This window comes from Eschrichtius robustus, chromosome 10, assembly GCF_028021215.1.
Source record: "Eschrichtius robustus isolate mEscRob2 chromosome 10, mEscRob2.pri, whole genome shotgun sequence".
In the NCBI taxonomy this organism is placed as follows: Eukaryota; Metazoa; Chordata; class Mammalia; order Artiodactyla; family Eschrichtiidae; genus Eschrichtius; species Eschrichtius robustus.
In genome coordinates this window covers 870,867-890,619 of record NC_090833.1, presented here as the reverse complement: position 1 = coordinate 890,619, position 19,753 = coordinate 870,867, and the positions used below count along the sequence as shown (strand labels likewise).

General features: G+C 64.2%; 3 protein-coding genes across 5 annotated transcripts; 2 read left to right on the top strand and 1 right to left on the bottom strand.

Annotated features, from left to right (window-relative positions):
- Positions 1 to 2,047: 2,047 nt before the first annotated feature.
- On the top strand, positions 2,048 to 5,619 carry PTGDS (prostaglandin D2 synthase). Its single transcript, XM_068552679.1, is given in 8 exon segments — positions 2,048 to 2,180; positions 2,182 to 2,277; positions 3,223 to 3,362; positions 3,474 to 3,550; positions 4,101 to 4,217; positions 4,357 to 4,458; positions 5,081 to 5,106; positions 5,473 to 5,619. Coding segments are annotated over 7 exon segments (576 nt in total). The 5' UTR covers positions 2,048 to 2,162; the 3' UTR covers positions 5,473 to 5,619.
- Positions 5,620 to 15,458: 9,839 nt separating this feature from the next.
- On the top strand, positions 15,459 to 17,105 carry PAXX (PAXX non-homologous end joining factor). Of its 3 annotated transcripts, none has more exons than XM_068553726.1 (7): positions 15,459 to 15,709; positions 15,790 to 15,850; positions 16,092 to 16,141; positions 16,225 to 16,415; positions 16,492 to 16,563; positions 16,720 to 16,804; positions 16,908 to 17,105. In XM_068553726.1, the coding sequence occupies exons 1-7, from the start codon at positions 15,585 to 15,587 to the stop codon at positions 16,924 to 16,926; spliced, it is 603 nt and encodes a 200-aa protein (XP_068409827.1). In that variant the 5' UTR covers positions 15,459 to 15,584; the 3' UTR covers positions 16,927 to 17,105. The 3 variants fall into 3 exon arrangements, with proteins under 3 accessions (XP_068409827.1, XP_068409826.1, XP_068409828.1); XM_068553725.1 differs by having other exon boundaries at positions 16,904 to 17,105; XM_068553727.1 differs by lacking the exon at positions 16,092 to 16,141 and having other exon boundaries at positions 16,265 to 16,415; positions 16,904 to 17,105.
- Positions 17,106 to 17,752: 647 nt separating this feature from the next.
- CLIC3 (chloride intracellular channel 3) lies at positions 17,753 to 19,659 on the bottom strand. Its single transcript, XM_068553724.1, has 6 exons — positions 19,610 to 19,659; positions 18,709 to 18,818; positions 18,488 to 18,613; positions 18,261 to 18,367; positions 18,005 to 18,180; positions 17,753 to 17,911 (listed from the first exon to the last, which is right to left on the bottom strand). Exons 1-6 carry the CDS (start codon positions 19,643 to 19,645, stop codon positions 17,753 to 17,755), a joined length of 714 nt encoding a protein of 237 aa, XP_068409825.1. The 5' UTR covers positions 19,646 to 19,659.
- Positions 19,660 to 19,753: the final 94 nt, after the last annotated feature.

Here is a 19,753-nt window from a genome sequence, read left to right as displayed (position 1 = left end):
CCTCCCCCACCTGCCGGGCCCAGCAGCTGCCCGGGCACCCACTTCCTGGGCCCTGAAATCATGCCCTGGGTCCTCTGCACCTGGGCCAGGCCCAAGCCCCCCCTCAACCCCAGTCTGCTCAGGGTCCCCTGCAGCCCGAGTTCCAGGAGGACTGGGTAAGGGGCTGGAGGGGCACCTGAGGGAGAGCCTGGGGGGGAGGGGGGAGTCCAGGGCCCCAGCCTCAGCCCAGCCCTGCCCACAGAAGGCCCCATCGCTGCAAAGGGGTTCCCAGGGTAGCCCAGGGGCAGTGCAGGGTCCGGGCATCCGTCCCCACTCTTGCCTGTTCTGATGGACTGTCCCCGCACAGCCTAGAGCATGAACAGTGCCTGAGGGGAGGGAGCTGATGGGAGGCCAGGCCAGAGGGGTGGGGGTCTCGGGCCTGCCTCTGCCCCCCTCCCCCTGCACCGTTGCCCTTCTTATCTCCACCCCATCCCCCATCATACTCCCCCCCCAGGTGCCTCCTGTCTCTCTCTGCCCCACCCTTTCATGTTGCCCTCTGCCTGGTACACCAAAGGCTCCCACAGCCCCAGCACCAGTGAGAAAGCAGGAGGACCCTCTGCACGGCACTGCCCACCCAGCAGCTCCCCAAGGCAGCCCTGCTGATGGAGCTCCCTGGTGCCCCCCCCAGGAAACCCGAGTCTGTGCTCCCAGGCCCCTGGGCCACTGGGGAGGGGAGACAAAGGGCGGTACATGCCGGCCTCACAGCCCCAGGGAGGGGTCCAGCCAGGGCTGAGGTGCAGGCACCCCTGACCTCACCAGGACCCCCGTGGGCCTGATGCTCCCCCTCCTGCCCCCACCAGATGGGTGGCAGGGCCCATGCTGGTCCCATTCAGGCAGTTGACCTGACCCACACCTCCCCCGCGATTACTTCCGGCCAGCCTTGGGGCCATTCCAAAGCCCGAGGCCAGGGGTGCCAAGAATCCAGCTCCCGGGCGGAAGGTGCCAGGCACTGGGACAGGAGCCCGCACCCTGCAGGGGGCTGGGCCTGTGTCTGGGGATGACCAGCCCCTGTCCCCTCACTGGCCACAGCTGCGTCCCCTCTGTGTCTGCACCACACACAGGACCTCCTTCCTCAGCTTCATCCCTCCCAACCCCTACCCCAGATACTCGCACCCACCCCGCTCACCGTTGTTCAGAGCTGTTGACCCCACTCAGTCCTGTGCTGAGGCCCCGGCTGGCCTGGGGTGGCCTAGGACAGGACCAGGGGGACAGGTGACACTTGCCAGATTTGAACAGGGCCCGGGACCCCATCAACCCAGAGAGGCCTCTGAAGGGAGGCGGCCCTCTCTGTAAGGTGGGCAGGTACCCCTCTCATCCACTGCCACTGGGGGGAGGTACCAGCCTCAGCACCCCAGGAAACAGGACAGGCTGAGCTCCACAGGGTGGGCGGGACTGGTGCAGGCGGGGATGCGTGGTGCGGGGGATGGGCCCACGCCCAAGGTCAGAGGGGCCCCGGGCTGAAAGGGGTGCCCAGGGGGCCCCCAGCCAGAGCCCCCGACAGCTGGCCGTGGGCGGGGAAGCTGTGCCCAGCACACCTGGCCCTCGGGCTCCGCTTCGGGGGCAGATTTGGCTTCGTTACCTTGGCCCAAGTTTCCCGTCATCCCCGGGCCTGCTGGGCCTTTCAGGATCAAACTCATACGGTGCCAACGGGGCCCTCGCTTCCCCTCCCAGGGTCACCAGGCTTGGAGACGGAGCAGTGGTAGGGCTTGGGCGGGGGGCGGGGGGGTTCCCAGTCCCCGGTGGGAAGTGACCAGGGGCCCCAGAGGCAGGGCGGCACCGAGGCTCTTGCCCCCTGCCCCCCATCCAGGCTGCTGCGGCGGGTCTTTCTGGGACTGGAGAAAGGACCAGCCACGCAGGGGCCTCTGGCTGCCGCCCCCGCTCACCCTGCCGTGGACGCCCAGGCCTGTCCTAGTCAGTGCCTCTTACATAAGCAGCCCTGCGGGGGGCTCAGCTGCCGCTGGGCTCAGCTGCCCTGTCCTGCCCCCAGCATCACGAGCCTCCAGTGGGGCTGTCCTTGTGCCCTGGGTGGAGGCCAAGCCAGGCCCATAAATAGGGGTCTCCCCGGTGGCCTCTGCGCCTCCTGCCCGCCTCTCTGCCTGCGCTGCCTGCTCGGCTCTGGGAGAATGGCCGCTCTGAACACGCTTGTGGACAGGGCTGGCCCTGCTGGGGATGCTGGCGGTCCTGCAGATCCCAACCCAGGCCCAGGCCGCCCTGCAGCCCAACTTCCAAGAGGACAAGGTGAGGGGCTCCGTGCCTGGTCCCAAGGCGGGACAGGGCCGTGCAGGGAGCAGGGGTGTCCTGGGGCCCAACTTTCTCCTGGGAAGGGGGAGCTGAAGGGAAGGAGGGCGGGACCGGAGGAGGAGGCTGACCACGAGAGGCCTTCCCGGGCAGTTCGCCAGCCAAGATCCGGGTACATTACCCCCGACTGGCAGGGAAGAAGCTGGGTCCGCGAGCGCCCACACGGCACATGCCGACACGCGGGTCACCTGCGTGCCCGTCATCCCTGACCCAACATGGTTAGCCCAACGAGCTCACGACGCCCAGGGAAAACAGGCACACCCTTCCACACCTGGGTCCTAGGACACACCTCCGCGCGAGCGCCAAGACGGGGATGCTGCACGGGGCGGCGCCAGGGGACGGCCGCAGCGATCGAGTGCGCGCGCGCGTTCGCGATCCCCCCCCCACTCCCCGCGCGCGCACGCGCACACACACACACGCACACACACAGCCACACACACACACACACACACACACACACACACACACCCGCCGGCGGCGCGGCTCCTCCTGGGGGGGGGCTGCGGGGAACAGTCCGAGTGGGTCTCCCAGCCCCGCGCCCTGCTCCGACCCCTCCAGGGACGGCCCCGGCGCCCTCTGGCGCCAGCTCCACGGCCAGGCAAGGCCGGACCCAGTGGAGGGGGCGGGGCCGGGCTGGAGAGGAGGGGGAGGGGAGGGGGAGGGCAGGGGGAGGGGAGGGGGAGGGGGAGGGGCAGGGGGAGGGGAGGGGAGGGGAGGGGGAGGGCAGGGGGAGGGGAGGGGGGAGGGCGGGGGAGGGCAGGGGGGTGGGGAGGGGAGGGGGCAGGGGGTGTGGGGAGGGGAGGGGGCGGGGGGGAGGAGAGGGGCGCCCACCCTGGCGCGTCCGGGAGGGTCCCGGCCGACCAGGGTGGGGGCCGTTTGCCGCAGTTCCTGGGGCTCTGGTTCACCTCGGGCCTCGCCTCCAACTCGAGCTGGTTCCTGGAGAAGAAGAAGGCGCTGTCCATGTGCAAGTCGGTGGTGGCCCCCGCGGCGGACGGCGGCCTCAACCTCACCTCTACCTTCCTCAGGTGGGCGGCGGGGCGCGCTCTTTGGGGCCGAGAGCTCCCCGCCCATGGTCGCGGTCTAGGGACAGCCCCCACCCCCGCCTGACCCCTGACCCGAGGGTGACCTGCCCACAGGAAAGACCAGTGTGAGACCCGGACTCTGCTGCTGCGTCCTGCAGGCCCCCCAGGCTGCTACAGCTATACCAGTCCCCGTGAGTGGGGCCCCTCGCCAGACCCCGGGGTCAACTCGGGAGTGACACCTGCTGGTCGGGGGACTCTGGGTGACACCCTGCCCAGCAGTACATGGGGGGGATGATGGCTGCTCCGCCAGGGTCGGCCTGGATCTGCCCCGGGATGGAATCTCCCCAGCTCTCTGCTGCCCTGTCCTGCTGCCCCCAAGGCGTCCCCCACACCTTCCGCAGCTCTCCGCCCCAGGACCTCGGCCCTCCTCACTCCCTGCCTGGGAACGACCTCCCCACTGGGAATCTCTTCTCCTCCGGAGAGGAGTTTGGCTGCAGAGTTTGTGGCTGTCCCATGAACTGATTTTCTGAGCCTGTGTGTTTGCTGGGCCTCCAGGACTTCTGGTTTGGGGACGCCGGACTGTGCGAGGGCTGTGCTGGCAGGAAGCAGGGGGCTGGGGAGGGGCAGGGAAGGCAGCTAGACAGAGGGTGGAGCGTCCAGGGCCCCCTCCCGCGCCAGCCCACGGAGGGCGCCCCTCCCCAAGGGTCCCCGACCAACCGGGGCTGTCTCCTGGGCTCCCAGACTGGAGCAGCAATCACGAGGTGTCGGTGGTGGAGACAGACTACGAGGCCTACGCCCTGCTCTACACCGAGAGCTTCCGCGGCCCAGGCCAGGACTTCTGCATGGCCACGCTCTACAGTACGTGCCCCACGCCAGCTCCCACCGCCCGGCCTGAGGCCCGACCCACGGGGCAGCTCGGGGACTCCCCGAGCCTCGGGGGTGGGGGCCGAGCAGGGGTCTCCCGGACGGAGGCCAGCGGCTTCTCCTTCTGCCCCAGGCCGCACCCAGGCCCCCAAAGCTGAGATCAAGGAGAAATTCGCCACCTTCGCCAAGGCCCAGGGCTTCACAGAGGATGGCATTGTCTTCCTGCCACAGACTGGTGAGGGGCCGCTAATCTGACGGGAGGGGATTAAGGTCAGATTAGAGGCAGACACACAGTCTCCTGATTCGGGGGCGGCTGAGGCCTGGGGTTCATCCGGCCGACCGCCCACTGACCGGTACACGGCCTCCAGAGTGTGGGCGGTCTGTCCTCAACACCGTGACCTTGGCCTTCAGCCCCTGGGCCGGGCACAAGAAGGTACTCCTCCAGGAAACACCCCCTCCCCGGGTTCACCACGCACCCACTGTGTGCCAGGCCCCGGGTCGGCCCCCAGGATACATAGGTCCCCAGCCTGGTGGGGGGCAAGCCCTAGAAACAAAACCGGCGGGGTGGGTGTGCCCATGGGGACGCAGGGACAAGCGCACTGGGACTCAGCACGGGCTCCCCGAAGCCTCAGCGCCCACGGCCTCCCTGGGGCAGGCAGCCTGCTCTGGGCCCAGGGAGGGACGGGACCCCCTCTTTGTTTGGAGGAGCAGGGCCAGGGGTGGGGGGTGTGTGATGCAGTCAGCAGTTTGAGGGTCAGCCAAGATGCTCTCCAGGGCCGCGGGGGTTGGGGACAGGTGGGGCGGGGGAAGTGGCCCGGCCTGGGGCGCTGACCGCCGTCCCGGGCTTTTCTTGGCAGACAAGTGCATGGAGGAGAACACGTAGGTGAGTGGGGTGCTGGGGGCTGCCTTCACGCAGCAGTGCCCACCCATGTGTTCCTTCACTCACTCGTTCACTCGGTGCGCGCTCACCACAGCCCCACCCACCATGCGGGGCTGGTCCAGGCCCACGGGGCTGCTCCGAGGAGGGGGCTCCACCGGGGTTCCGCGAGGTCGCTGGGGTAGGAGGAGCTGGCGGCTGGGACAGGAACCGGGAGGGGAGGGGAGGGGAGGGCAGGGCGGGGAGGCCCCCATCAGGGGCTGGGGGCCCTGGGGCGGCCATTCCCCTGTGGCCTGCAGCCAGAAGGGGCCTGGGGGCCCGGGGCCGGGAGTGCGGTGTCTCCACACCGACAGGTCCTGCTCTCTTGGCCAGGTGACCCCAGCCCTCAGGACCTGGCCATGCTGCCCTGCTCAGCCTTTTCCTTCAACACCCCAAGACCCCAGCCCCGGCTCCTGCGCCACTGGCCCTGCCCCCTCGGGCTTTATCCCAGCTCTGAGAATAAACTCCGGAAGCAAGTCAGCAGCCTGGCCTCTGTCTGTCTGTCCTGCAGTCGTTGCCCCCCTGGGCCTGGCTTTGGCAGGCCCCCGGGACCCCACCGCCGCCCTCGTGGGTCTCCCTTCCCCCTCTGTAAAATCTTGGATGCTGGCTCTGCACGACACCCCCAAGGGGTGAGCAAGGGCCCGCTAGCCTTGCTCCTGGTGGAGTGGAAGACGCGGCTGGGTCAGAAGCCAGGACAGCTTAGGGGAAGCGCCGACGCGTCCCTCACCCGCCTCACTCGGGGCCCTGATCTCACCACAGCCTCTCGAGGCACAGCGGCAGCTGAGCCGCTTCTGGTCAGGTGCCCACAGCCTGCCCCCTGACCCCCGGCCAGGAGAGGCCCGAGGCCCAGGGCAGTTTCTGAAGGCATGGGATTAGTGCACTCAGGCTGGGCAGAGATACGGGTTTGCGGGGACAAAGAGGAAGGTGGCCGGAGTGTCCGTGCCCCCCTGGACTGGGACAGACTGACTGACTGGGCTGGAGACAGGCCACCCTCCCATCTCCCATGGCTACCTGAGAGCCCCCAGTCCCCTGGCCTCTGGCCTGGGCCTCAAGGGCACGGCCCTGCCCACTCTCCAGGCCTCTGGCACCAAAGCTGACCCAGAGCCCCGGAGCGTGGTCTCCCCTCTGCAGTCCCTCACCTTTGCTAGCCCCCAGATTCCCGGCCGGCGTGGCCATTCTCAGGCCCCTGTCCTGGGCCCTCCTGGCTCACAATGTGCAGTGCCCACTGCAGCCTGCCCACCAGGCCCCACCCAGGCAGACCTCAGCCAGGCCCTGCCCAGGCACCAAGGGTTGTGAGGCTCAGAGGTGAGGGTGAACTTCTGGGATGCTTCCTGGAGGAGGGGGCCTGAGGCTGTGCCTGGCCAAGGGCTGGGGACCATGTCCCAGAGGGCCTGCCGGGCCTTCGCCTCCCCTTGCTTCGGGGCATACGGCCCCTCCCCAGGAGGAAACACCTGGGCTGGCCGGGGTTGGCCGGAGGCCACCGGGCCAAGGTGCTCCAGGGTGCACCCCGATCGTGAGCCCATCACAGTGGGCTCTGTCCCAGCATGCCAGCGCCCCAGGGTGTCTTGGGGGCCTGAAGGCGCAGTGGGAGAGGCCACCCCAACTCTCCTACCCTGCTCCTGAGCCTGTGCGGTCGGCAAGAGACCCCCTCCACCATGCTGCAGATGCTGCGGATTGGCTGGACCCCCGCCCTGCTCGCGGCCTCCCCAGGCCAGGCCCAGGTCCCCGCCCAGGCCAACCTTGACACCAGCCAGGTGTGTCCAGACTTCCCTAGGCCAGACCTGCTCCTCACAGACAGCCTCTTTCTGGCTGCGTTCTACCCAGAGAGGCCGGAGGGCTGGGGCAGCCCAGCCCAGCCCTGCCCATACCCTCTCTGGCCCAAGCTTAGCTCACGTCCGGGGACAGGGGACAGAGCTCGCGTCCGTCTGCGCGTCCAGCTTGGGGTGGGTGTGCTGCGGGGGACAGCAGGCCCCTCAGCCCCGCCTCTGGGCTGTGCTCACTGCCCCTCCCCAGGCCTCAGACCGGATGAGTGGCAGCTGCCCCCGCCCCCCGATTCCAGGTCAGGGAGGCTGTGGCACAGGGGCGGCCCCCCAGCTCTCCCTGTCCCCTCCCTGCAGTTCCAGGGCATCTGGTACGTGGTTGGGGCGGTGTCGGATGACCAGGGCTTCCTGGACTCCAAGGACAGCGTGAAGATGCCCGTGGTCTTGGTGACCCCCTTGGCCAACGGCGACCTGGGCCTCAAGTTTGGGTACCCCACGTAAGTGATCCCAGGAGCTCCACCTCGGACTGGCCGTAGGCCCGGCCAGCGTGAGGTCATATGTGAGCCAGTGGGAGCCAGAGGTGTCCCTGACCCATCAGGGAGCCAGAGCCAGGCCCGACCCTGCGCCAGGCTGCCGGGGCCATTAAAGCAGCAGCTGCAGCTCGCCTGCTCCCCGGAGGGGCCCGCCTGAGGCCTGGGCGTGGAGGAGGAGCGTCCTTGTGCGTGTGTGCGTGTGTGCGTGTGTGCGTGTGTGTGTGTGTGCGCGCGCGTGTCTGCGTGTATGCGCGTGCGTGTGTGAGTGCGTGCGTGGGTGTGTGCGTGCGCATGCACGTGTGTGTGCGTGTGTGTGCGTGTGTGTGTGTGTCTGGAGGGGAGACCGGAAGGTCCCACAGACCCCGCGACCCCTGGCTGTGTCCCCCTGCCCCCCAGGGTGTCTCCTGACCTGTAAGTGAATTATAAAGCACCTGCGTGATTAAGCACCGATGTGACGGCGGGGACAGGTGCGCCCTGGGCAGGCTGGACACCACCGCCCACGCGCGGCCGTCAGCAGCACCTAAGTGGCAGCCGTTTGTGTCGTGGTCGGGCGGCGTCCTCAGGGGGCCTAGCGGGGGCCGCAACGGCCTGGCAGGGGCTGCTGCACAGGCTGCTGGGGTCCTCCTTCCCAGGCCCGATGGCGGGTGCCAGAAGATGGACGCGACCTTCACCAAGGATGCCGTGGACGGGCATTCAGCGGCGCGGGTGCGGCGGGCAGTGCCGGGAGGGAGACAGAGGGTGGGCAGCGGCAGTGCCGGCTCGGCCAGGGCCGTGAGGAGGGGACGGGGCGTCCTGAGCCAGCGCCCAGCTCAGCAGGCTCTCGCTTCCCCAGCCATGGCCCAGACCAACATCGGGGTGGCTTTCACCGACTACAAGCACTTCACCATGTTGTACTCCGAGACGCAGAAGGGGGACGTTAGGAACGTCCGGCTGCAGCTCTACAGTGGGTGGTGGGTGGTGGGTGACCCAGCTTGAGGGGCAGCACTCCTGATGCGCCCCTCAGCCCATCACGGCCTTCTCTGGGGGCCACATGCAAGGTTTGGTCTGTAGTGCCCACGTGCCCTTCCCAGCAAGCTCTGACTCGGTGGCAGGTGGAACCACCATCTCCCAGTGTCTCCTTGGGGTCCCTCCCCGCCCCCTGCTCCCCACTTCCCCCTCCACCTCCCAGCCCTGCCCCTCTGCTCACCGGCCCTCCCTGCTCTCAGCCCGGGCCCCAGAGCTATTTCCTGAAGATGCCCAGAAGATGCAGCAGCTGGCACCCCAAGCGGGCTTGAACCCCAGCGAGGGCGCCCTGCTGCCCAAGTCAGGTGAGCGCTGTTCCCCCCGCCGGCTCAGGGCTGCAGGAGCTGAAAGACCCTAGACCCTGACGGGGGGCTGGGGGGGAGCCAGGCCCCAAGGCTCACTCCACTGGCCCCGGACCCAGAACAGGAGGACCAGGGGAGGGTGGGCGGTGCCCTGGCCAGGTGCCCCTCCGGAGGGGGTCACAGGCCGGGAGGCTTGGCTACTCCGGGGAGGGTGTGGAGCCTCCGGCCCGGGGAGGGGGCACTGGGTGTTTCCTCGGGCCCTGCTCTCTTCCACAGACCAGCGTGCCGGCGCCCTCGCCTAGGTGAGTGCGTGGGGCTGGCCCGGACCCAGCGCCCTGCTGACCCAGGGAGGCCCCTCCCGGCCAGAGGGCTGCACTCTGGGGGTCCTCCGTCCTGGGGCAGCGGCGGGGAGGGACAGAGTGGGGCCCTGGGGTGGGCCCAGGGAGGGCAGGAGGAGGTGAGAGGACCCCGCCCCTCCCAACAGCTGCTGCCCGGTTGGTTTGCAGTGAGGGACCCAGCCCAGGGGTTGGAGAAGAGGGCCGTGATGCCGGGGCTCCGGGTACCCAGCCCTCCTCAAAGAGCGGCGGCCTCCCTCCACCCCCAGGCCCCAGCACCATAAACAGTCTCGAAAAGCCAGCGCTGTGCTTTTCTTGGGTGGGGGCAGGAATAGGGGGATGGGGCAGAGGAGCCGTGTGGACCGGGGCAGGGGCGCTCTGGGTCCCCCTGAGGCCTGGGACCCGCCCGGATAGGGACAGTGCGGGGCTCAGGCTCCAACCCCGCAGGGCGGCCCCTCCACGGCTGGTTCCAGGGGCCCAGAGGGACTGGAGCGGGACCCCTCGCCAGGGCAACCCTGCCCCGCCACCCAGGCAGGCGTTAGGCCTGGGAGGGGCCGAGGCTTGGCTCCACGGGTGGTAGGATCCTCCAGCGGTTGGACAGGGCATCACAGTGTCTTCTCTGGGTCCCCTGCTGACCCCGGGCGCCAGGCCAGGGGTGCTGCCCTCGCTCCGCGGCACAGACCTGCGTGCAGTTGCCAGACAGAGCCATGCCCGACCCACACCCAGCGCGTGCCTGGGTTCCTCGGGCCCTGGGGTCCTCCCAAACCGCAGCCCGAGGGGGGTCTGTGCTGCTTCTCACCCCAGGCGGCCTTCCGGCACCCCTTCTCCCTTGACCCCCGCCCGCAAGGCAGAGCTCTGTCCTGCCGTTGTGTTTATGAGGGAAATAGCGTGGTCCTTCACGGACTGGTCCTGAAGAATTCGAGGGTAAAATGGCATAATATCTGTCACGTTAACTAGTTCAGAAAAAAATCATACCAGATGTAAATGTGGCAAAATGTTGATCATGGTTCCATCTGGGTGACGGTTTGTTATACTACCATTTCTGCTCTTCAGTTGGTTAGACAGTTTTCCTTAGAAACACAGCCCTGTCCTACCAGACGGTGAGGTCACCGGGAAAAAGAGCCCCACATCCCAGGGACCGCAGACAGCCCCTCCATACCTGCACCCAACACCTGGAGGCCCTGCCGCTGCCTCTGCTGCCTGGCCGACCTGCCAGCCTCTGGCCCTCTGCAGACACTCCCCCCTCCCCCCAGCCTGACACCAGTCCCACCGTGTGGGAGCAGGCGGGAAGGCCCAGAGATCAGCGCCTCCCACCCAAGATGCCACCTGCCAACCAGCAGAGGCATCTGCGGAGAGAGGCTGGTGAAGAACCATTCATCTAGTCAACTTGCTTTTTTTTTTTTCTGCCCTTGGCCGCTGTGTGGCTTGTGGGATCTCTCTTCCCCAACCAGGGATCAAACCCGGGGCCCCCGGCAGTGCAAGTGCCGAGTCCTAACCACTGGACCGCCAGGGAATTCCCAGTTGATCTATCGATCAACTGATCTATCGGTTGCCATTCAGCTTCCACGCGGAACAAGAGAAGATGTGGTGGAAATTGCCCAAGAGCAGGGATTTAAGGCGGGGCGGGATGGGGGGAAGACTGACTCTCCAGCAGGCTCTCGGCCCCTTCCTTCCCCACTAACTCGTCCCTCCCGTGTACCCTGGGAAGGATCTGGAGTGAGGAGATGCAGTTTGCCCTTCACGGCCCATTGGGGGGCAGCCCCCCAGGGCCTCTCTGGACCCAGGAAGGGTCATGCCCCTGGCACCTGCGGATCAGCCCAGTCCTGCACGCCCTGCTCCGGCCACACGGGGGCAGACTTTATCCAGTTCTCCACCCGGAAGCCCAGGGCTGCGTGTGTAAGATCTGTCAGCTGGCACCCTCCTCTGCTCACAACTGCTCCAGTGGGTCCCATCTCACTGAGAGTAAAGGCCAAAGTCCTTAGGTGGCCAACAAAGGCCCCCCGATCGGCCTTCTTCTGACCCCACCACTATGACTGCAAAGAGCCGGGTCACTGGAAAAAAGATTGTCCCAAGCCTGGGTGCTTCGGGTGCCTCCAGCCCTCGGACCAGCCTTTCCAACGCCCTCCTGACCCCCAGAGATGGGGCTCCGTGGAACCACGGGAGCTCTTCCCAAACCTCCCTCTTTTTTTTTTTTTTTTTTTTTTCTTAAACTGTGTCTTTTCTTTCTTTCCAACCCTCCCTCTTAATCAGCTGAGGATGGTTACTGATTATTTACATTGACGAGAGGAAGAGACAAGTTTTGTTTGGGCTAAACTGAGGACTGCAGAGCAGGAGACCCAGATTCAAGAAGCACTTGAATTGTGTTCCCCAGGCTACAAAATGGGGGAGGCTTATACAAGCAAAAACTGCAAAGTTACATAAATTGTCAAGAATTAGGATTGGAACTGGCAATAAGGAAGGTGCTTGTAAAGCAAGAATTGGTTGGGCTCCAAAATGCATAGTTACCAGGAGAGATCTTGAGATTATAAGGTTGCTGGTGGCAGCGACTAGCAGATACTATTTTGAGAACAGTTGGTCATGACCTTGAGTCTGATACAGTTTAGAAAATTCAAGTTCCCAGTGATGCAGGAACTGTCTGAAACCACATCCGTAATGGCCACCCGGCTCCAATTTGGATGCCTGAACCACAGTTTAATAACTTGTCAGAACAACAAACATCAAACATGACAAGGGTACATTTCTGCAAGTTTTCAAAACAGATTAGCAGGTACACAGAAAGTCAGCATGACCTTGGCATCTGGGAAGGGAATCTCATCTTCGAAGGAATGCTGGCATTGGTGTTGCTGGGGAAGGGGCAGCAGGCAGCATTTATCCCTGTATTCAAAGTGGACATTCTAAACAATCAGGTAATGCATTTTTCTCCTCCTCCTCCTTATTTTTTAATGGTTAAAGCAGATATACAGTTTATGTTTGACAGGCCATAAGACAGACTGTTCTAATTAGCATAAAGTTCAAGCCAAAGTATGTATAATCCAGAATAACTTCCCCATACCTTAATATGTGAAAATTTCTTTCATCAACTGTGTCTCCCCAAAGTGCTTGTTTAATTATTTCTGCGTTGAGGGTGCTCTTGCTGTTTTCACTGTTTCAAGACACAAACTTTAGATGGGAAATTCCTGAGAGATCTCTCTCCTACCCCTCCTTGTTACGTGAATGTGACCTCAGTAGGTTTCCAATATGTGCACTCTCCCTTCCACATGCGACAGGACACCCAGGAAAGGTCCTCCCTGGCATCAAGGGACAAAAGTTGCTGAATCTGTAAAAAACCTGACCGTTGATCAGCAATGCTTTTAGAGAAAGCATGTAAAGATTAATAAACAGAAACCTTATTTAAAATAGAGTCAGGAGGCCACAAGGGGGAGACCTCACCCCCTACTGTGCAGCCTCAATTGCAGACCAACAGGAAGGTTACTACTTACTACCCAGCAGGAGGAAGGAAGATTTTTCTTCCCGCCCAGCAACAGCCCAGCCAATGAGAGACCAGCACAGTTCAGCCAATGAAAAGCCACCACACTTCCAACTCCCAGTTTCCTCCAATGGACTCTTCATTTAGAACACCCCCCCCTCCATTCCCTCTTCTCCTCTATAAAAGAATTTCCTGTCTTTTGGTCTTCAGATTTGCCTGTGGTTTCCCCTAGATTGCACGTACTGAATTGTGATTCTTTGCTGTTCCCAAATAAACCCACTTTGCTGGCAAAATAACTGGCTGTTTTATTGTTTTAGGTCAACACGTATAAGATAACCCTCACAAGTCCAGGGATTAAGGACCTGATATCTTTAGAGGTCATTAGTCAGCCTACCACATTCTACCTAGAAACAACTTCCTAGAGCCTGAGCACTGTGCCTGGAGGGACTAACGTTTAAGGCTGTCCCAGGGGCTGGTGACTCCACACTCACATCTCTGGGCCTGATCCTCTAGACTAGAGTCTTGTGTACACAGCAGCTTTCATTCATCTCCATCAGATATACAGCCATATCAAGAACTCATAAGACAAAGGAGAGGCCCCCATGTCCTCTCCAATCCTGCCTTAGCCCAATTATCTTGGAAAGGGCATTTCTTTTTTTTTTTTCGGCTGCGTCAGGTCTTAGTTGCAGCACGCAGATCTTTCTTTGCAGCGCACGGGCTTCTCTCTAGCTGTGGCGTGCGGGTTTTCTCTCTCTAGTTGAGGCGCACGAGCTCAGTAGTTGTGGCGCATGGGCTTAGTTGCCCCTCAGCATGTGAGATCTTAGTTCCCCAACCAGGGATCGAACCCGCGTCCCCTGCATTGGAAGGCGGATTCTTTACCACTGGACCACTGGGGAAGTCCCGGGAAGGGCATTTCTACTCTTCCTAAATGCAGGGGTCATCCATGATCCCTCCCCTCCTCCCCCACACCTCTCTCCAACTCCACTCTGAGCCCTTGGCCCAGTCTTCATCAGCTCTGTCCTGAGGAACTCAGCAGCCCTCTACTATTCTCCCTGCCCCCCTCATCTCCACTCCCACAGCCCTTCATCCCCTCACCTCATGGCATTCAACATGGGCTTTATACACATAAATCAGAAGTGCCACTCCCCACCCCACCCCCACTTAACCCCTCCAAAGGCTCCCCGCTCTGCATTCATTTATTTACATATTTATTGAATATCTCTATGTGACAGCCACTGTTTAGACACTGAGGATACAGTGGCAAATAAAACAGACAGAATGCCCTGCCCTTGTGGACCTCATGGGGAAAATTGGCAATAAACAGGATAAATAACTATATTAGTCACCTACTGCTGAAGACCAGATTACCCCAAAACTCAGTGGCTTAAAACAACAGCATGTATTGTCTCCCAGTTTCTGAGGGTCAAGAATCTGGTCCTGGGTGCTCTGGACCCTCTGGCACAAAATCTCTCGTGAGGCTGCAGTCGAGCCACTGGCTGGAGCTGTGTTCTCATCAGAAGGCTCAGCTGGGAAGGGGTCTGTGTCTCAGCTCTCTCACTGGTTGTTGGCCAGGCCTTGGTCCTTTGCCACAGGACTCCTCATGTCATGGTGAGCAATTCCAGAGAAAGAAAGAAGTGACAGCCTGTCCTCTCTGCCACATTCTATTGGCTAGAAGCTAGTTACTCAATCCAGCCCGCACTCAGGGGAGGGCTACACAAAGGTGCAAACGCAGGAGGCACATGGTTGGGGGCCATCTTAGAGGCTGCTGTCACAACACGTAAATCAGAATGTACTTTATATAGTGACAAGCTGGAAAACAAGTAGATAAAAGAGGAGAGAGGACATGAGATGTTGGGCAGGGTGCTGAAATTGGATATAAAACAATAGGGAAGGCCTCACCAAGAAGGTGACTTTTGAGTAAAGACCTGAAGGGAGTGAGTGACTCTGGGGAAAAGGGGTGCCGGGCAGAGACAACAGCGAATGCAGAGGTCCTGAGGCAGGAGCCTCGTGGGAAGGGAGCTGAGGGTTGTCAAATAGGAGACAGTAAGCAATGAGGCAGGCCTGGCTGCAGCCATACTTGAAATACATTAGCACAGCCTACAAACCCACCTGCCGCCCTCCTATGCCTCGGTGCGGGTACCCTGGCCTTCTTCCAAAGCCCTGAGCAGAACTGCTCTGTGTTCACTATGGGGCTTCTGCAGAGGCTGCCCCCTCTGCCTGGTACCCTCTTTCCTGGCATGCTCCATCCCTCTCTTCTTCCAGGTCACAGGCATTTGGCACGACCTGAGGATTGCAAGTTTCGTTTGTTTATTTGTCCATCCCATGAGCTCTCACAAGTTTCAGGAGATCAGAGACCTTGTCTCTTGATCAAGGTGTGCCCAAGGCCCGGGACAACACGAGGCAAAGAGGTGCTGGGTAAACATTGTGGGATGCATGAACGAGTGGCGGAAGCCTGTTGCACCGGTTACCGTACTTTATTCACTTCTGTATTTTGACTTGTTTCAGTTGACGATAGGAAACTGGGTGCGAGGGGGAGGCCGCAGGGATCAGCGAGGGGGTCAAAGCAGTCTGAGGCCAGAGCAGTGGCCGGCGCGGCCTGCGCCCAGTCAGGGTTTGCGCGAAGCGGGGGAACCCCGGACTCAGCGGGGACAGCGCAGGGGGTAAGGCTCAAAGAGACCCCCAAGTATGCGCAGGATCCCGAGTCCCGGACCGCGCCGCACAGCCCTCGTGCCGGGAAACAGCGCTCAGGACAAGCCAGCCCAGCCCGGGAGCCCCGCCCTGCGCACGAAGCTCCGCCCCCACCGGTGCAGGCACCGTCCCGTGACTAAGCCCCGCCCAGCTAGCCCCGCCCCGCGCAGGCCCCTAGTCACCGCTCGGCTCTGCCCCCGCCACCCCCAGCCCGCCCACTGGCAGGGGCCCTGTCCCCGCTCCGGAAGCCTTCCGCCCGCGCAGGCGCCCTAGGTCCCGAGGCGGCCCTAGGTTTCGAGGGGGCCCTCGGTCCCGAGGTGGCCCTGGATCCGCCGGGTCCCTCCGCCTGCCGAGGTGCCATGGTGCCGCCGCCGCTGTCGCCGCCGCTCTGCACGCTGCCGCCCGGCCCCGGACCCCCGCGCTTCGTGTGTTACTGCGAGGGGGAGGGCAGTGGGACGGGGGAACGCGGCGGCTTCAACCTCTAGTGAGTAGCGGGGTCCGCAGGGCTGCGAGGGGCGCGGGCAGCTCTGCGGGCGGTCCCGCCTGACAGCCCCTCCCCCGCAGTGTGACGGACGCCGCGGAGCTTTGGAGCACCTGCTTCACGCCGGACAGCCTGGCGGCCCTCGTGGGTAACAGGGCTCCTGGGCGGCCGGCAGCCTCCAGCACCCCACGCCTGCAGCGCGGACGACGTGTGGGATCGAAGGGGGCGGCCTGGGATTCCCCGGAAGGGTCAGGACACCCTTCCCACGGCTCTGTAGCTGTAGTCCTAAGATTGGTCCCGGGCGGCTCTGGGTCGGGCAGGTTTGGGGTGTCCCCAGTAGTCCTAGGGTGTCAGGCACCTGGTGACCAGTCCCTGTGCCCTGTAGAAAGCCCGTTTTGGCCTGAGTGCGGCTGAAGACATCACCCCCCGCTTCAGGTGAGCCCCTGAGCAGGGAGGCAGGAGGGATGGGGAGCGGCGAGTGGGTCTGGTCACAGCGCTCAGCCCGCCTCCTTTCCCAGGGCAGCCTGCCAGCAGCAAGCTGTGACTCTCACCCTGCAGGAGGACAGAGCTTCCCTGACCCTTTCAGGGGGGCCCTCGGCGCTGGAATTTGACCTCTCCAAGGTGCCGGGCCCAGAGGCAGCCTCCAGGTTGCAGGCACTGACACTGGGCCTGGCAGAGCGCGTGTGCAGCTTGGAGCAGCGGCTGGCAGGTAGGGTGGGGGGTAGGCATCTCACACCCTCACTGGGGTCCCCCCGCTGGGGCCTCCATTCCTGCTTTCTCCCCAGCTGCTGCAGAGGAGACAGCCACCAGCCCCAGGAAGAGCTCCCGGCAGGTGGGCCCTCTGCTCTTCTTACCGGGTAAGGCCTGTCACCTGTGACTTGGGTAGGGTGACTCAGTTTCCCCAGAACAAGCCTCAAGCTCCAGAGAGAGGATCTGTCTGTGTGGAGAAGGGGTTGTGGCCCTGGGATCCTGCTAGATTCAGGAGCCCCCCTCCCTCATCCTGTTTTCCCCAGACCCAGATGCTCAGAGAGGTGGCCCTGGACCTGGGGTCAAGAGGCGGTGTCCGGGAGAGTCTCTCATCAACCCTGGCTTCAAGAGGTGCCCACCCACTCCCCCGCCCTCTTGTGCCCAGGGTCCATCCCTGGACCCTGCCCGCCCTTCCACACCCCCATGGTGTCATTCCCTCTTCTCTCCCAGTAAGAAACCAGCTGGTGGTGTAGACTTCGACGACCCCTGAAGGTGCAGCAAAAAGTGTGACCGTCGGGAGGCTGCTTGCAAGGGGAGGGGCAGCCCCTGGGACCCTCCCGCTGGCACCTGCCCATCCCGCTGCCAGGCAGGAACAAGCCTGCTCCTCCAGCCCCTTCCCCATCAAATAAACATCTTCATCTGGCGGAGGTCACAGAGGTCCCGGCCAGGCTCTGGTTCCTGGGGGCTGGATCCAGGAGAGGGCTCGGGGATTGCCAGGCCTGCGGTCTGGGCGTGGGGCCGCATCAGGCTCTGCGCTCCATGGTGGAGCTGCCGACTCTCCCGACCCGCCCAGCTGTCCCTGCCTGGCCAGCCCAGGAGCCAAGAAGGCTGTGTGAGGTGGGGCTGGGGCTCTGAGAGTCTAGAACTCTGCTCCTGTCCCTCCGGGCACACGCCTCCCTGATGCAAACCCCACGTGATGACCAGGGAGATGGGGGTGGCCTGCCTGCCACCTGGGGCAGAGCTGAGGAATGTGGGCCCGCCCTCCGGCCTGGAGACCGGAGTTGCCCAGACGGGGCTCTGCTCCCCACCCTACCCAGCCATCCTGCCGCCCCGCCCTGGCCTGACTGGTTTGGGAGCCCAATCCAGTCCCGCCATCCCTGAGGAGTGGGGGAATGGACCGCGCCCCGCCCACTGGGCTCTCTGCCGGTCCTTCCTGGCTGTCATCTGGAGCTAAGCGTCTCACGGTGGGAGTTTGGGGGTGGCAGAATTGCGGGGCCTCTGGTCCTCGTATGTCCGTACCCGCTCACTGAGGCAGAGATGCCTTTCTGGGGCTGCAGACGGGCGGGGGAGGCGGGCGCGCTAGCGGGGGCGCACGGCGGGCCGGTAGGCCGCCAGGATCTCGGCGCTGTGTGGACACGTGTAGTTGAACTCCTTCTCCTGCAGGGCGTTGTCCAGGTAGCGGCGGACGCCGCACAGCTCAGCGGGGATGGGCGCCTGGCGGAAGTGCGCGCACACCGTCTGCGGGCGAGGGGCGCGGTCGGGGTCTCCTCGAGGGTCCGCCCCGCCCCGCCCCGCCCCGCCTCGCCTTGGCCCGCCCGGCCCGGCGCTCACGTTCACGATGTGCAGCTTGGGCAGCAGCCCGCAGTCGGCCAGCGTGAGCTGGTCGCCGTCCACAAAGCGGCGGCGTGACTCGCGCAGCTGCGGCTCCCGCGCCAGCTCGTGCTCCAGGGGCGCGCGCAGGTAGCTGTCCAGCTTGGCGAGGGCGCGCAGCAGATGCTGGTACAGGGCTGGGGGCGGGGAGCGCGGTGAGGAGCCGGCCGGGGCCGCCACTCCCCCCAGCCTCGCCGCGTCTCCGGACCCTCCTCACCATCGTCCAGCGCGGGCACCGGGTTCTTGATGAAGGCGGAGAATTTGTGAAAGACGTCATTGCCCGCCGCGGTGGACTCCCTGTATCTGGGCGCTAGGCTGGGGAATCTGAGGGTGGAGGGATTTTGGGTCAGACCCTTTCTGCCCCCTGCGAGGCCCCGGGCTCTGTCCTGGGGGTGTCCTGCCTGAGGGCCCCATCTTGCCCCTCCCACTGCACCCGGCCCTCACTCTGGGGGGCTTAGCGTCTCTTCCAGAAACTCCTCAATCTGCAGCGTGTCCGTTTTGGCGTCGCCATCATAGAGCAGGATGGGCAGCTGCGAACCCGGGGCAAAGTCCTTCAGCACATCTGGGGACCTGTGGGCACAAGGCAGGGGGCAAGCGGCTGGCCCGAGGAGGGCCAAAGCCAGCGAGGGGTTCCCGGGACAGGGGTTCCCGGGGCAGGGGCTCACCTGCGGGTGTCCACGGTGGTGAGTGTGAAGGACACGCCCTTGAGAAGCAGGACCATGAAGAGCCTCTGACAAGAAGGGCAGTGGCCCACGCTCTCACCGTCCTCGCTCGCCTGGGTGGGAGGCATAGAGGGGTGTCGGGGCAGGGGGCACACCCAGGACCCCCGCGGCCTCCCACTGCCAAGAGGTTGGAGCAAGGCCAGGGCTCCAGCTCAGTTGGGCATGGCCTGGACAAGCGGCCGCGAGGGCCCTTCACTCGGTCCCTGGGAGGCGGGGAGGGCTGCAGCACTGCTGAGAGCCTGGAGGCTGGGCCAGGGCACCGGGGTGAGGGGTGCAGAGGCGGGAGCCTGGCTCTGGGGCTTGGCCCCTTATCTTCAGAGCCTGGGCCGAGGCCAGGCCCCTGGGCACCAGGCCCTGCAGGCTGGTCGCAAGGGTGGGGTGGGACAAGTGAGCTGCTTTCGGAGTGATTCACCTTGCTGAACCGGGTACCTCGCTGCCCTGGGCCTCAAGGGTGGGAGGAGGCCAGGCCCTGGCAGCCCCTCACCGGGGTCGGCAGATCGAGGCACGGAGGGCTGCCTGGCACAGCTGCTCTTCTGCTGCACTGACCCCAGCCTCCACCGGGCCTCGGCCACTGCTCCCTGCCAGCTACATCCCCCCCGCCCCCCAGGGGCTTCTCCTTCAGGAGGGCTGGGCTGTGCCGGGGAGTCAAGGCTGGCAGTCAGGGTGAGGCCACCCCAAGCCCTTTGGGAATAGTTCACCGGCGCTACCCCCCCTCGCTGCCCCCACCTACGCGGCCTCCAGAGGACAGCCGGAGCCCAGCGCAGGGCAAGGGGTGCGGACCCTGCCGCGGAGACCCACCCTTCCGCCCTTCCCAGACCTCCCCGCAGCCCGGCCAGCCCGGCACCTTGACAAACAGCTGGAGCTTGGCGGTCTCAGCCATGGTGGGGAGCTTCGGACGGCGGCAGGGCCTGGGCGGGGACTTGCGAAGCTCCCTTTAAGGTTCCCTGAGCGCCCCGCCCTCCCCGGCCCGGGGGCCCGCCCAGTGGAG